This window comes from Pseudonaja textilis, chromosome 5, assembly GCF_049901715.1.
Source record: "Pseudonaja textilis isolate UNSWEBS1 chromosome 5, rPseTex1.2, whole genome shotgun sequence".
Classification (NCBI taxonomy): domain Eukaryota; kingdom Metazoa; phylum Chordata; class Lepidosauria; order Squamata; family Elapidae; genus Pseudonaja; species Pseudonaja textilis.
In genome coordinates this window covers 52162140-52179289 of record NC_141994.1, presented here as the reverse complement: position 1 = coordinate 52179289, position 17150 = coordinate 52162140, and the positions used below count along the sequence as shown (strand labels likewise).

General features: G+C 36.5%; 1 protein-coding gene across 2 annotated transcripts; it reads left to right on the top strand.

The window, feature by feature from the left end:
- Positions 1-2896: 2896 nt before the first annotated feature.
- On the top strand, positions 2897-15258 carry FBXO7 (F-box protein 7). Of its 2 annotated transcripts, none has more exons than XM_026695419.2 (9): positions 2897-3205; positions 5945-6248; positions 6436-6663; positions 7952-8093; positions 9784-9867; positions 11374-11466; positions 12856-13032; positions 13282-13319; positions 13745-15258. In XM_026695419.2, exons 1-9 carry the CDS (start codon positions 3084-3086, stop codon positions 14129-14131), a joined length of 1575 nt encoding a protein of 524 aa, XP_026551204.2. In that variant the 5' UTR covers positions 2897-3083; the 3' UTR covers positions 14132-15258. The 2 variants fall into 2 exon arrangements, with proteins under 2 accessions (XP_026551204.2, XP_087790994.1); XM_087934868.1 differs by having other exon boundaries at positions 5945-6252; positions 6440-6663.
- Positions 15259-17150: the final 1892 nt, after the last annotated feature.

The following is a 17150-nucleotide window of genomic DNA, read 5'->3' as shown; positions in this document are numbered from 1 at the left end:
GTAGCTCAATGGTTTTTTTCTGGATTAAGACTGATCGTAATAGTTTAGAGAATTGTATATGGATAATGTATGGAAAGAAGAGAGTTTCTGTTGCATTTTTAGAGAAAGTGAATCTTGTTTTTATAGCAAACGTTGCATTAGAACTTCTTCAAAGTGAACTCTGCAACCCTGAGTCTTTGATTCCATAGCTTTATTCACACGTTAGTAAATCATAATCATTGTTATCATACAATAGTAATGTAGTTACCACTGGGACTTACTCCCACATAAGTGCAAATCAGATTGCCAATTAAACCAGCTTGGATTCTTTCTAGATTTTTTTTTTTTTGCTAAAATCAGAATAAAATAAAAGTGTGCCAACTCACACAGATATTTTAATGGTCAGCAGCAAATTGTTACATGTTCTAATTAATCATACTACTTTTATTTAGTGTATTTGACTTGCTAGTTATTGTTTGAACTTCTCATTGTGGTCAGTGCCAAATCTGTCTGATGGGAAAGACAAATAAACTGAGGGTTTCACATGTATTCAATATATCCATCTCAGAGGTGGTATCCAGCAGGTTCTGACCAGTTCTGGAGAACTGGTAACAGAAATTTTGAGTAGTTCGGAGAACAGGCAAATACCACCTCTGACTGGCCCCGCCGCCATCTATTCTCTTCCTGCCAAGTCCCAGCTGATTGGCTGGGTCTTCTTTTGTTGCCCTGCACAGGAGAACGGAGCTGGAAAGCAAGTTAATGGGGTGGGAAGGGAATGGAGATTTTACAGTATCCTTCCCGTCATGCCCACTAAACCATGCCCACCAAGCCACACTCACAGAACCAGTAGTAAATTTTTTTGAATCCCACCACTGATCCATCTCTTTTAGAATGGCAAAGGAATATGTATGTTATTTTCAGCAATCCCATAAGGCAGGAGACTATTTCAGCCTGTATCGCCCCAGGTGGATGTTCATTTAATCATTTTCACTGGGAAAGAAAAAATATTGTCCAATATGATATTGAAATGTATGGTAATGAACTGGAAATGCAGTAAATTCTAGGATGCTGCATAGGTACAAAAACAAAAGTTCAATTAAGATAGATAGGCAAACAATTTATAGACCTTTGATAAATTGTAATTAAGTAATACAATGATCCAAGATTAGAACTATGCTATTACTTTAATGGGGTATGTTAATCCTGATACATGTTGCATGTTTTCAGATATTCAGAAGTTTACCATTTCACAACTTAACAATAACATAACTTGTCAGTGATTCACACATTGCACTGTTACAATTAGTTAAAAATGGTTTGTTGAAGCTATTATTGTGAGATAAAATACAAACATGGTTTAAAAATTATAACTATAATGCTTCACATAATTAATAATAGTATATAATTTTTCTGGACTAAGGGCCATAGTTGACTTTTAAATGGTATGTTGGCTAACTTCAGAAAAGTCATAGGCAGGACTAGAAGCAAGACTAAATTTGATTTTATTTACAGTTAAATGTAACATGATTCCTACTAAAACCAAGACTATATATGATGAGGTAATGTAAGAAATTATTCCAGTCAATGTTAGTCACAAACGGGGCATTTGATTGAATAACTAGCATCAAGTATTAATCCAGTTTCTAGTATTAATCCAGTCATTGGAATTTATAAATCATCTTTTAAGACTTAATTTATTCTACAAGCCATTACGGCTTCTTTTAATAAACTATAATTAAAAGAAATTATACTTGCCACAATATGTATAACCCATTCCTATTTAATATAAAAGAAATGTAAATATTTCCATTTGTGTGTGAATGAGTGTATATAAAGTGCTGGTGGGTAGGAGCATATTTATTTATTTGTTTATTGAATTTATATTGCCCTTATTCGCCCGTGGTGACTTGAGGTGGCTTACAGAATGTAAAACCATATTTAAAAACAATAAAACCAATAAAAACTAATAAAAAGAATCAAATAAATTAATAAAGTACAATAGAACAAATAAATCACACACACCCCCTCGCAACTCCAATATGCCAACCTATCTGAGCCTGGAACCCAAGAAGGGTAACCTTTTTAGTCCCAGTTTGTCTATGGATGGGATACTACCAGAATCCCTCCCCCCAGGCTAAATTGTGAAGTGGGGAAAAAAAAAACACCTCGAGATAAAGGAAACCACTTATATGTTGCTCTCATTAAGAGTCATCTAGAAGTGTCCACAAAGGTACCAGCAACTGAGGTTATTTGAATGAGATTCTTCCTTTTTTTAACAACACAAATTGGCCCATATTAGAGCTGCCATGTTGTAATCCTGTTGTAAAGCAAGACCCTGCTGTCATAAACCACAACAAATCCAGTCTTCTACATCCTGTTTGGTGCAGCCTGATGATGCCCCATAACCAGATGCTGTGGACAAAGGATGGATACGGATAAGGAGTCCTCTTTAGTCTATGGAGAGTCTCAGTCATCCAGGTCATGGCTGTCCCAAAGGTGGTTTTTCAAGAGGCAACTGGACTTTCTGGTTTGTTTTTTTTTTTCCTTGAAGACATTTCGCTTCTCTTCCAAGAAGCTTCTTCAGCTCTGGACTGAAGAAATTGAAGAAGCTTCTTGGATGAGAAGCGAAATGCCTTCCAAGAAAAACCAGAAAGTCCAGCTGCCTCTTGTAAAAAAGCACCTTTGGGAGCCCTCTTTAAATGACATCCCTTTGCTACCAGAGAAGAAGAACGCGGATGTCATCAACCGAAGGCCAACTTCGGAAGAGACCAGGGTGATAAGGCGAGCACCGAATTATCCCCGCTCAAGCAACGTCAGCTCCTCCCTTCTTTCGTGGAGGTTGGTGGGGGAAGGCGGTTGCGTAGAACGACGCGGCCGCTGAGAGGGGGAGGGTCGAACCCAAGGGCGGAACTACGTCATCGCAAGGTCGCCGGGGTCAAGGAGGCGGTTCCTCGGCAGCCCAAACCCACAACAAACAACGGCGGTGGCGGCATCTTCGCTGCGGCCTCCTGTGCCGCCACCTTCGCGAAGGGGCCTCTGCGGCGCCCGGTGGGGGAGTGGGGTAGGGGCAGGGAGTTTAGGCGGCGCGAGCGCAACCCGCCGCCATGAAGCTCCGCGTACGGCTGCAGAGGCAGACGGCTCCGTTGGAGTTGCCGGAGGCGGAGCCACGGCTGGGGGATTTGCGTGCGCACCTTGCCCAAACCCTCTTGCCCTCTTGGGGTTACAGGTATCGGCGAGCGGGAGCTTCCTGGCGATGAGTGGGAGGCGGGTAGTCGGCGAGAGCGATGGGAAGCCAGGCATTTCTCCTTTCCTAGGAAATAGATACGGTGTCCATTTCTAGGAGAGCAAGAGGGATGGCCCAGAGTCGGAGAAGGAAGACAATAAATGTTTTATGCTTTTATGGGGAGAAAACCCCACCAAAATGCTTCAATTCGATAGTGGCAGTGAATGTGACAGACGAATAAATAATTCGGGGATCCAAAGGATAAATGTCATTTTTTGGGGGGTGGGGGGAGAGGTGTCTGGCACAAAATAGGAATGAGGGAAATATTAAGAGGATGTCTTTGCCCTTCTTTTCCCTCTTGACTAAAACTACATGTTAGCTTTATGTCTTCACAAGATCAGTTCCCAAGATGGGTTGCTTTAAGCTAAAACTTAACTGTCGGATTGGTAAATAGAGGGGAGGGGAAAAGCATCTCAAGGAATTGGATGGTTGTACCCACTTTCTGCCAAGAAAGTTACATGGATCTGTTTATGGGGTTAACCAAAAGCCAGGCATGGCTTAAAGGAGTCTTTATTGTTACAATGTACAGCATTGAAGTGAATCAGAGTTTAGGATTTTTGGCTTAATGATGGCACTTGCAGTATTGTTGGCATTTTTAGGATTATAAATTATGTGGAATGTATGTGGACCGAGTCCCATCCTTCACACATAGTTTCACAATCCTTCACACAGAGGAAAACCTATGGCAGTTTTCTAAAAAAAAAAAAAAAAAGCTTATGCATTTCAGGCTAGAAATGGTTTGGTCAATGCATTTGCCCAGTGCATTGAAGCATTGACCGAAACAAAACAAAAAATAAATATTTACATACCAGGCAATGTTCAGAATCTTGATTTGTGAAAAAGTTCGGAATATATTACCTGAATGGTGTCTTCAGTGATTATATTTCCCAATCTTTAGGCATTTTTTTATGTTGAAATCTTCTGAGTTTTTGGTAAAATAGTTTTGCAGGACATATTGTCTAAGGCTCCAATGTAGCGAGTTAGACTAGAACTGATTCATTTTCTCCCTCCACCTAATGCCAAGTCATTATCTTTCAGGTTTGGCTAATTTTCAAAATTGTAAATCTAAAGTACATAGTTTATTGGAAAAAAAGTCATTTTGGGCAAATACTTTGGGGAATCTACAGGTTTTGATCTGGTTACTGAATATTCTTTTATGTAGGGCAAATATAATTTCAAATCTTACATAGGAAACCTCTTAATTCATGTGGCTTGATGGATATTTTAGAAATGTTTTCATTGAATGATGGATTCCTGGACTCCTAACTTCAAATAAACTAATGTATAGAGTAATTGGAGAATGAAATAACTGAGTTAATATACTAACAAACAGATCTTATTTTTCCAAGTAAGCTGCACATGAGATTGTATTTTAGTGAACTAGTTGATCTATAATACTAAATTCAGTTTTGCTAGTCATAGGTATATTCCTGAAGGTATTTAGATTATGTTGTGATAGTTAGACTAAATCTGTTTCTGTCCTGTTGATGAAGGATATACTGTAAGTGAAATATAACAGTATTTTCATTGCGAAACTGAAAGTCAAAGTAAGATTACATGTTCAGTTTCGTTTATGGGCTACAGTTATAATAGAAACTGATAGTTATTTCATGGAAATCATGTGATTTATTAAAGTAGTAGTAGTACACATGCCTCTAAATTACTTGTCATAGTGGCTTATTTTATTCAGTGTAATGTCCTCTCTAGAAGACTGTGGGTGGCTTACAAACATACACACATATCCATCCCACAAAACAGCTTGAACCATAACTTCAAACAACCATAACTTCAAATAGTACAAAAACAATACGATAGAGGTTCAGCCAATAAATTACCCCTACATTAATGCAAGGCCTGGGAATCTTAAGGGTTTTCTGTAATCCCAGAAGGATGAATGCGAGGGTTTCATACCTGAGACTTACAGTAATAGGGTTTGGTATGTTAGAGATTTGGGATTGATTTGCCTTTAGTTTACAGTGAAAAAAGTGATTATTTTAAAAATTAAATATTGCTCTTTTCCTCAGACATGCCCTGTAAAATAATTGTCACTGGAAAAATTATATATAAAAACTAATTTTGTGATTGTTGGATTTGAAAATATCTCTTGTGTTCAAAAATGAGTTGCAAATGTTGTAACAGGAAATGCACCATTCAGGTTTTGTGGAGATGGATGTTGTGTTTGATTGTGAAAGATTTCCCTTGGTACCTATTAATTTTCTTTTTAAAAAATTACATGCAAAACTTAAAATAATCCTTTTGAAAGGCAAATCATAAATTAGATACTATTTAGCTACTGCAACGCAGGCAAATTCAAGAACCTTGATAATATTTTTTTTATTTAGCAAGACTGAAAACATTATTCTAGAAATGTGGCCTTCCTCTTTAGCATTTTGCTACTAATAATTTAAATACTAATACTATAAATACTACTTTTAAATATGTAGTAGACTTACATTTCTAAAAAAAAAGTTTATTCCTGGCATGTAAACAATTATGGTGGGCTAACATGTATAATAAATGCAGGCGAAAATGAATCAGTTTGAGACTTATTTTAGTTTTAGTGGCTATACTAATTGGTTACATAGTAAATTGTGGAATTAGGTAATTAAGGACATCTTTTAGTCTGTAGTTAGTGTGTTTTCATCAATATAAAATGTGTGTTTAATGTTGCTTTCCCTGCAGTTCTGATATCAAGTTTGTAATAACATTGAACAACAAAGACTCCCTTACTGGAGATGAGGAAACCTTAGCATCATTTGGGATTGTATCAGGAGACTTGATATGTTTGATATTGGAAGATACTGAGACAGAATTAAGAGTATTTCCAACTCAGACCTCATCCCTGCATCCACAACAGAATAATCATGAACCATCCACTTCAGCCAGTTGTCACAACCAATCTAACATTCTAGATGGTGAAAGACGCAATGGACATCCACCAGACCATACAGTTCAAGATAATGTTCAGATGAATATAGACAATATGGTAAGTCCATAAGAAATGAAGACACTTTCATTGTGCCTAGTAGGGAAAATACTGAGAGCTTGGACTGCTTCCATTATTTTTAGAGAAACCAGCTTTTTTTTACAGAAACCCTTTTCTCTCATCACTTTAAGTATAATTTCAAATATATATTTTAATGCTCTCTTGTTTCTGCTGCTATCCTTTCAAGGCAGAATCCAGCCAAGCATTTGCTTCAGAAGCTGTATCTGATGACTTTGACTACCAAGAAGCTGCAGGTTCTTATCCTTCAGAGCCAATGCTTTGCTCTGAAGCTACAGATGGACAAGTGCCACACTCGCTTCAGACCCTATACCATTCTGCAGAATGTACTAGTGCCAACGATGCCTTGATAGTTTTGATCCATCTTATCATGATGGAGACAGGATACATACCTCAGGTAAGCAAATGTTTACAAAGGATGTCTGAATGTGAATATTATGCATCCCATTTTGGTTGAATTCCATTTCTCATCACTTCTTATAATTTTCATCATTGACATAGATCTTAGGCCAGTAATAAGATAATGTTGGCTTCCAGTAAGCCATGGTTTGCTGAGAACTATTGCTCATGAATATATTGGTTGTTACAATCCAGAATATTATGGTCACACACTGTTCTGCAGTAATTTGCAATTTTTACTTCATACCCATTGAGCAGAACACAGTTAATACACAACACATCTAGCAAAACAAATGTGAAAATCAGAACTGTTTTCAGTATTCTAGGCATTGCTTTACAACATAAATTTGTATTGTAAATGTTGGGTATTAAAATAAATGTGGGATACCAATTAAATAAACATATCTGCCTTTCTATCTGCCTTTCTAATGAGCCTTAGCATGGAGGCCCTTTAGACAAATTCTTGTCTTGCAGTCATTTGCCTATAGCCCATAGCAGGTGAATGAAATAATACAAAATAGTATTCTCCCTTCTAATTTGTAGAGTGTGTTACATTAAAAACTATTAGACTAATTAGAACTGGGATAGTGAATATGAGTTATGAAAGATTTATCAAAACTTCCCAGCACAGCTATATGTATAAAATTAAGTTCTGAATTTAATATTTTAATTTCAGTACGTTTTTTGCCAAATATTTGTTACTTCGAATTTGATTCATGAAATTTCTATTTATCCTCTTCATTATCAACTGTATAATTTGAGATGAGGATCTTAATGACAACTAGTTGTTGCATAAATATAAAAATAATAAGGTATAAGGCTATCCCAGTGATTGGGGCTGCTTTCCACTGGGTTGGGCTGCAAAAGATGCACGGATGACCTGTGAAAGCTCTCAAAGGAAGTGGGCAATGACTCTTGCCCCAAAGAAAGTGACTTGTAGTGTGTTAACATTACAGGCTGGATGAAGAGGCACACAAGTGGGAACCTTAATTTCAGGATGAATGGGGCTTCATTTGATACTCGGTGGCCACTTTTATAATGGCTTTATTAACTTGATAACAACAAATCTACTGATTAGAATTGTGGTTCTCTGTAAGGCTTACTTGTAATTTCTTACCTGACTGACTGAGAAAGATTTGACAAATGATTACTTATATGCTTTATTTGCACTGTTGCCATAATCACAACTCTCTACCCTATGATTTCAGTAGTACTATTGCAAACACATAACAAATCTGTAATCAAATTTTAGTTGCTTTATTAAAGTCCTCTTTTATTATTCATAGGGAACAGAGTCAAAGGCAACAAGAATGCCTGATAAATGGCGGAACAGAGGTGTTTATAAACTACAGTATGCCCATCCCCTCTGTGAAAATGGCATTGCTGCCCTTACTTGCGTGCCTTTGGGAGACCTTATTGTTATCAATGGTAGGTATATTCTGATATTTATTTGATTGAAGGTTAGGATTTGTTATTCTTTGTTTTCTATCCTGTGTAACTGCTAACAAACCTGAAAGACATAAGGATCAGTTGACTCTTACATTGTACATGATGTCAGCTTTTAGGTGTTACTAAGTATGACAACGTGCACTGAGATGTGCTATGAAGTGAGATAGATTATCCATTTGAACTGTATTAAAGAAGAAATGGTGGTCTTTTATATTTTGCAACTTGACTTTCATGTCTGTCTCTGAAGAATCAACATTAAAAATGTAAACTTGGACACACAAACTCTAGAAAAAAAGCTTTGTTAGTTGATTTTGCAGAGGGTTCAATGCAACTTGTGCCAAGATTGATGTTTTCTTTCTTCCAATGTTTGAACTACCTATCATCATCTTTCTCTTGAAGGAAATGTGATATTCTCTCCCAGTGGAGCATTTTTAGCCAGGTGTGCATGGAATTTCCACTGTTTATGAGCAACCCTAACCATCTTCCTCCAGCCCTTTTATTGACTTCCCAGCACAGCTTCCCTGTTTCTCAAATCTTGCCACCAGCTCTCCCTGCGGTCCTTCCCCAGCCATGGCTGATCGATTCATGTCCATGCCCACTGACTTCCAGATCTCTCTTCCCAACTCACTGCATCAAATTGGCTCCAGCTCTTCCTCTGAGTAGCAAATTGAGATCTGATAGTGACCAGTCTAGGTTCCTGTTTCATTTCCAACCAGCTGTTCAGTCCTTCATGGATCTCAACTCTCATTAATTCTCCAAACATCAACTCTCATTAATTCTCCCATGCTCAGTGCTTATTTAAAACATTTTAGGGTATTCAGGTGTTTATTTAAATCAGACAATGGTAAAGTAATAACAATAACAACAATAAATAATAATGATAATAACAACTACTACTACGAGATAACTCTGACTCAATGAATCTTTTGCTCCAGAGATATTTCCATATCCAGAGATAAACAGAAAGAGAAATAGAATGACATCTGGCAGGCAAAAAAGCTGTGGGAATGGGAACGGCTTCCTACTTATTGCTGTCTTGCCCACTGGTGTTTCTTGTGGAAAGCTGATAGTCGTTGTCTGTAGCTGATTGCAGCCGCACTGAACTGGCCACAACTTAGGCAAATTTCGATAGCATGAGAGTCCTGGATTTTGGTTAGTTAGTCCATTTGAGGCATGTTGATTCAAAAAATAGTGCCCTCTAATGCATGTTTTGGCCAATTGAAGGTTACAAGTAATCATGAAGCCTTTAGTAGTATATTGAAACAAATTTGTTTAAAAAGAAGAATTAGGCTGTAAAACAGATATTGAGAGACTGCTTCAAAAGAGATAGAACACTGGGCAGTCCCATCTGAGATGCAGTTTAAGTTCTCAGAAAAGTCTCTTTTGAAGGAAGTGAGGGAGACTTTCCATGAACCCAGACAAAATTAAACTGTTTACTCTGTAACACATTATACTTAGTAATTCAAGCTCGTTAGATTCCTTCATATATCCTGGACTATTATGCCACACAGCCTCCAAGGGGAAAGAAGGGAGGGTGTATAATTTTTAATGTGTTTCTTATACCACACACTGCTTTTGGTCAGATTTATTCTGTTGAATTTCCCCAGGAAGTTCAGAATCATCAGTAGTGTTTTTGTTAAACTATTTTATTGTCTTTTTCTATTTTTAGCAATGCTGAAGATTGACATTGACATCAAAAGTGTGAAGAGACTACAGCTTCTGCCAGCGACATTTATCTGCTTTGAAGACTCAGGTATCTGAATCTGAATTTTGGGGAACAGCAAGAAGCTAATAGATGAGTAATGCCACAGTAATTTTGATAGTAGATGGGAGACATTTTTAAGTTGCATCATTGAACATTTAAAACTTATTCAAATAACTACAAAGACCTCATGAACTCCTGTCAGGCTTTGAGCTCCTCAGTAATATATTTTATGAAAACAAAACATTCCAACCAATGAAAAAATATATTGCAAGGGACATATTTTCTCTTAAAGGTAGGAGAAAATACTTGTACATGATAGACAATTGCTCTGGGCCTAGAGAATCTGCTACAGGTGAAAAAAATGTGTGGCAGACAAAAATATTCTGAAAAATACTAATTTATAACGATACATTCCTCTTTTTCCGCCCATGACCATAAAACATGATATTGATTCCAATATTTAAAGATAGCCATGGTAAATCTGAAGAATTTATATACCAATTTAAGATAAAACAGCTGTTTAAAAAGATAATTTAAAATACATGTGGGAAATGAACAAGAAATGCAGAACGACAGGTTAGTTATGTTTCCCTCCCTACCCTATTTATCAAGAAGACTTTACTTTTATTTGGTCATTAAGAGAGAAATAAACTAGTTTATTAAATACTTCAGATTTTAACTAGGTTATTAAGCAGTTGTCTGAAGTTTCGTTTAGGCTATCTTTCAATCTGGTCAACCCCATTTCAATTCTGGTTTATTTTCCCTCTTGGCCACAGCAGGAGGAGATACTAATGCTTGAATTGGGAGCTTTATGCTGATACTTTCTGCTTGTGCAACTAATCTAGGTTAGAGCTGTATCCAAACTTGCTCGAACGTGTTTTTCATTTCTGCATAGTAACCTTTAGGAAATTATGGATATGCTGTGTTCAGGGGGAGGTTTTGAGCCTGTAGAGTAATGTAACACAGGCTTCATTAGAGGCAATCTTCCACTTTCAGCCTTTCTCCATTTACATTTCTAAGGCTGTATCTTTTTTAAAAAGTTTATACAATCTTTCCTTTGTTTATTTTAAAACATTTTAAAACTTGCTTGTTTATACAGTATTAAACTAATGGTGTAATGGCAGATAATGCCTCACTAGGGGGACCCATTGTGCTGAACATTTTGAGAGACTCATTCTAACAGTAATTTTAAAGGGGGCTATAGTTTCCCAGCTGAAAGTGAAATAATGAAACAGTCATAGATGTTTATCATTGGAATATCTGTTACAGTCGATATAATGTGTTTTTTCCTCTTCTTCCTCAGTAAAAACCTTTTTAAAAAGTTTCCACCGATTCGGTATATTGTGCTGTTTAACCGTGCTAATAGGTCCCCCAATTCATCAGTCCAGGAAGGCTTTGCTGTTTGTTGCAGGTCAAATTATTACAGCATATTGCCAGTCTGAATGAGAGAATCATTTGTTTTCCATTTTACTGCCTGGTGATTTATTCTTAGAGGCAAATAATTAGAATAGGATATACTGAGCAGATGATACTTATTTTTTATTTTTCCTAAAGGAAATGTCGCAGGCATATATAAGGACCTTCAGAAGCTCTCTTGTCTCTTTAAAGATCGACTGGTATACCCTCTCCTGGCTGCTGCTCGGCAAGGTAAGCAGATCATGGAAGGAGTCTTATTTTTTTTTTTATAACAGGTAAAACCACCAACAATGGTGAGTGGAGTGCGTTTGTAGCACAATGTGCTTAGTGCAAGACATGGGGAAAAAAAACGCCCCCGTTGAACTCATTTAGCTGGAACGTTTTGAGAGTATAACAGCAATATTTTCTCAGTATGATTCTGGATTCCCTTCACTTATTAAATGTGGTCATTTTTGGTTCAAACTGTGTTGAGAGTTGAGATGACTGTCTATACATTGAGCTCTCTGCTGCTGACTAGACTAGTGTTTCTCAACTTCAGCAAGTAAGAGATGTGGGTTTCAACTCCCAGAAGCTGAAGCTGGGAAATTCTGGGAGCTCAAGTCCACACATTTGAAAGTTGCCACGTTTGAAAAACAGTGGTACAGACCATTAAGTGTACAGTCTGAAGCTTATTTATGCAAACAAGTTTGCCACACTCTGTTTAGGCTCTGATGCCAAGTAACCAGAATGGGTCCCAACTCAGAAAGATTTTGTCCCCACCACTAGATGGGTATTCAGCCTCTAAGCTGTAATTCTTTTGCTATTTATAAATTAGACATTTACTTCTGCTTCTCATCCCATCATGGCTGCAGCTGTGACTTACAAGATGAACAATTACCAAATTCTAATTTGAGAAATGTTATAAAATAGATTAAAATCTGTAAGTGCCTTTTGAAACAATTCTTGTTTCACTAACAGGCAAAACTTTATTGTAGTTGAGCCAGCCAAAGAGACTATTTCCTGTGTGGCTTGACAACATAGTAAATCAATAATATATTAACTTTGATCTGAATAGGAGTGTTTTTTGTTTCTTTTTCTTTTTACTGGGCTAAAGAAAAACTAGATGATATTGAATACTGATCTAGAGGATTTCATTGTTGAAAGTCTAATGTGACTTCTCCGTAAATGAATGTCTTCTAAATCTGTCAGGGAGGGTGCTTTAGAGTTTTATTTCAGGACTATCATTTGATTAGTGGTAATCATACCTCTGCTGACATTGCCTTTTTAGTCTCACTTGGTCATATGTTTCGGTAGAAATATAATGGTGTTTAAAGTTAATGAACTCTTTTGAAGTTTCAGTATTTCTGTATAATTTTTCTTATGTGATCTGTTTCCAATAGAATTCCTAAAAATAAGTAAAGAAAACCCAATTGAATAAATGATCTTAATATTATGTCATTTTTGATGTCTTTATCAGCATGATTACATTCAAAGCTGTTTGCCTAAAAATAGGCTTTTTGTTTAGCCAAACCTTATCAATATGCTTTGTTTCAAGCAGTATTTAATTATAATTATGAAATGGATAAAAAGTTAAACTGTTGGAATGTTGTAATAATGTTGTTCTTCCCCTTCTCCTTTTAGCATTGAATCTACCAGATGTGTTTGGCCTGGTGGTTCTTCCATTGGAGCTGAAACTCCGAATCTTCCGGCTCTTGGACTTTCGCTCATTAATTTCTTTGTCTGCTGTTTGTCATGATCTTTATGCTGCTTCAAATGATCAGTTATTGTGGAGGTTCATATACTTGCGAGATTTTAGAGGTGATTGTTCATAAAACTTTTTTTCTACTGATATGGGATTGAATGAGAGGCTTCTTGTCATCTTTGAAGTTAATTTGCCAGGGTTCTTTGTAAGGAATTATACCTCTATGAAGCTGTTTGGACATTGTGTCCAATAAATGGTTATTGTCTTGGAGCAGTCATGCAATCAGGACAAGTTACCTAATACGTTGTGTACATCATTATAGAATTGCTGTAGCAAGCTGATTTGTATCTTACATGTTTATGCAGATCCGGTTGCCAGATCTCGAGACACAGATTGGAAAGAAGTAAGTGGATTTCATGATATATGTTTTGCTTTTGCTTTGTTTTTGTTTTTTTAAAGAGTACATGCAGTCTGAATAAGCAAGAATTCAACAAGTTGCATTCTCGGCTAACTGAAACCTCCAGTCATCATAGGAAGCAAACTCTACTTTAAAGACCATGCTGAAAGAGCAGGCGAACATTATTATTTGAATGGATGCCAGCCTGCACTGCTTCTTTCAAGCTGTTGGATTCTGGTCTGAAATCCCATATTGATTTTGAAAAATTGCATGATATAAAAAAATTATGGAGCTGCAGAAGGCATGGAGATAGTTGTGCTAATAAATTTGGTTCATATATTCTAAATATCCAGGAATATACTAGCAAACTTTTATAACAACGAACGCTATGAAATGTCAAGCTAAATTTTATTTCCCCCTTTTTTCTACAGCTGTACAAGAAAAAATTGAAGCAGAAGAAAGACGCACTGAAGTGGAGACACACAATGTTTCTGCCCCCTCCCCCCCTCCCTGTGCCATTTCATCCCAGTCCATTGTGTCCCAATCCTTTTTGTCCTAATCCACTTTATCCCCCCAATATCATTGGTGGTGAATTTGATGAGAGGCCAGCAGTCCCTTCCATTGGTGATCCAATAAGCTCCCTCTTTCCTGGCCCTGCTGACCTTCCAAGTCAGTATCTTCCTATTGCCCCACACTTAGATCCATTCTCCACTTTACCATATTTCGATCCTTTTGTGTCATTTCCAGAACCCAATCCAACTCTCCCAGGAAGAACCAGTCGGAGCCGCCCAATTGATAGTCGCCGTGCATTCATATGAGAACTCTTTCAGCCTTATTGATAAAGTTTTTAAACCTCTCTTTGTGGGCTTACTTTAAACTGTACAGCTTCAGAGCTATGATGTCCACTGTTCTAAAAGTATGATAATGCATAAGTACTATAGCATCTTGATTCCATAGACTTGGGCCCAACAGTTCAGTGGAAACAATTTTTCCTGCCTCCCTTGGAAACGCAGTCCCTTTTGCAAGAATATTGAGGGAAACTATTCTTTTCATTTACAGTGAGAAGCTCTTTCTTAGAAAGTAAAAGGGGGTTTGCTTTTGTTGCATCAGATAAAAAGCACTTTAAAATATAAACATCTAACTTGGTCTGGGTTGTTTTAATTTTTAAATGTCATTTAAACATTTCTGCTATGTTCTTTTCTCTGAGTAATTAGCCTGACTAAATACTTTTTCCATGAAAAGATTTTCTGTTCTATGCAATTTCTGGCACTTGGAAGGCTGCAAAAACCACCTGATTTGATTGTTCTTCGAACACTATATATTTTCTTTATTACTTGAAAAGCAATGTTGGTATTGGGGATTTCAAAGCACAAAGAATATTGAGTTTAAATGATTTTTACACATGAGAGAATAAGACATTGAACTGTTCACCTTACAAACAGTTGAATAATAACATGCTACACAGTATAACCCAGAAGATAAGAAATGGTGAATGTCAGAAGCTCTGACAAAAAGTTGCTACCTTTCTATTTCAATTTTTTTCTAGTAAATATCAACAGAAAGTACCCCAAGTACTTTTGGAAATAAAATGACAGGGCTATCTGTACATTTAAAGAAACATCGTATGATTGATGGGACTAATGAACATGATAATTGTTTTTAACATTCTTCAGCCAACTAAATTGGGTAAACCTAGTTATTTTTAAATATATAATTATAAGATGTGCAATTCTTGGGATTAATAAACGTAACTCTGTCTAGTTAATCAGTTGATAAAGAGATGTCTTATTAAAAGGTAATCTTCTATTGAGCACAAATAGTATAACCATGGATGACTATCCATTGATGTCTTCTCAAGGGAAAATTTATTATCTTTGCTATTCTTCTGAACTTTTTTCTGTATAGTATTTTCAGTGTTAACAAAACAAAAAGAAGTACTTAACTGCATTGATTTTGATGTGTCAGTTTTGTCTCCTAAATTTCAATTTCATGACAGATTGAACACAATACTAAAATTGTGAGAATACAATAGGTGGATGTTATGCCTCACTGCTCAAAATCTAAATTTCTTAGATTTACATTAATGAGCTCACATATTAAGTGCCTAAATTAAAGAAGTGATTGTACTATATTTAGAATATATAGTACTTTATAGGTGGAGTATTATAAACACGTGTTTATTTACTATCACAAGGATAGTAAAGGAGTGCTCAGTATTTGTGACCACTGATAATTGGAAATAGCAGGAAATAATTGGATAACAAGAAATTTCTTAGTTCTCTCCTTGGTTAATTTCCGTCCTCTCTTTGTTGCAGCCCCTTAGATATTTCAATACTGCTATCATGACACCAACAGACCAACAGTTAATACTTAACTGCTAGTTTATAATATACTAAGGTGCTGTAATCAACCATATTAGAACTCAAACATGCATAAATCAGTTCTAAAATTGCTTGAGTCTAACAATGCAATTTTGCTTTATTACTAAACAATTGGTTCTTTGTATTTGTATACTTGCACTGTGATGGCATTTTTCCACTTAGGATGCATACTGTTCAGAATATTGCAGATGATAAAAGATTTTTGTTCCAACAATAGTACAACATTGGTATAATTAGCCCCTTGGCTTGCATAATAGACTAATTGCCTATGAGAGGAATTATTTAACATTTCTGTAATATTCCAGTGCAAAATGGACTAGTATATAATTGTTCTGTCCTTATTGAGGTAGGTTAAACTTACTTGAGACTTGAAGGTGAAATTTAGTAGATCTAGGAATTACATTAATTTATGATGTGCTGGTGGTGGGAAACTTCACTAGCAAATTCTATCAGAATTTTCTTATTGCACACTGAAATTGAACAGTTGGCTGTATAGTGCAATCCTATATGACACATTTAGAGAAGTAAGTCATACTGATAATATTGAAGAAATTAGATCACCTTGCTATGAACATTTAGCTTAGTAAACCATGTGCTGGGTTTGATGAGTAATTCCAATTGGGTCATTTTAAATGGAAGTGGATCCTTATCTGTACTTCTCTTGAAATGATGAATTGTTCTTCAGATGCATTCCAGATAGCTGATAAACACTCAAAGTAGTGGTAATGTTTGTTTTCCTAAGTCTACCAAATGATTTTACAGGATTTGGGAAAAAGGTGGGGCAGTAGGTAATGTTCCATTCTAGAACGTGAAAAAGTAGCTCTTGCTAACATATCCACAGCTTTGCCTGTACAAACGATATTAAGGAACAAAGCAGTTTGTCTGGGTTTTTTGAACTTGGCTCTACTGGGTTGAAAAATTATGTGCTTGCAGTAGACTTACTCTGGAGCATGGGTACCCAACCTTTGGCTTGCCTGGGCTGCACTGAGTGAAAAGGAATTGTCTTGAGCTGCATATAAAACATTGGTAATATTTATAAATCACGTTAAAAATTTACAATCTTGTGGGGCTGAATTAGCTGTCTAGGGCCATGTGTGTTGGACATGCCTGCTCTAGAATCTATATACAGCAAATGCATACATAATGCAACATCCCATTTGCATTACTTTTGCATGGATACTGCAATAAAAGGAGGTCGATCATATCAATGCTTAAAGTGAGAAATCTGCAACAGAACTCATAGTTTCCTCATCTCTTTTAACACTTCACTTGTATTCTGATTTTATTGAGTGGCTAAAATGTTATGCCATACTGCATAATTTGGATACTGATATTGGGGACAACTTTGAGGCTGGGAAGAAACATTTCCCATATTTTGTTATCCTGAATGAATTGCTATTTCCTATTTTGCTGGCCTCGAAATCTTGAGTTGTACTTCATGGCGCCTGGCTTCTTT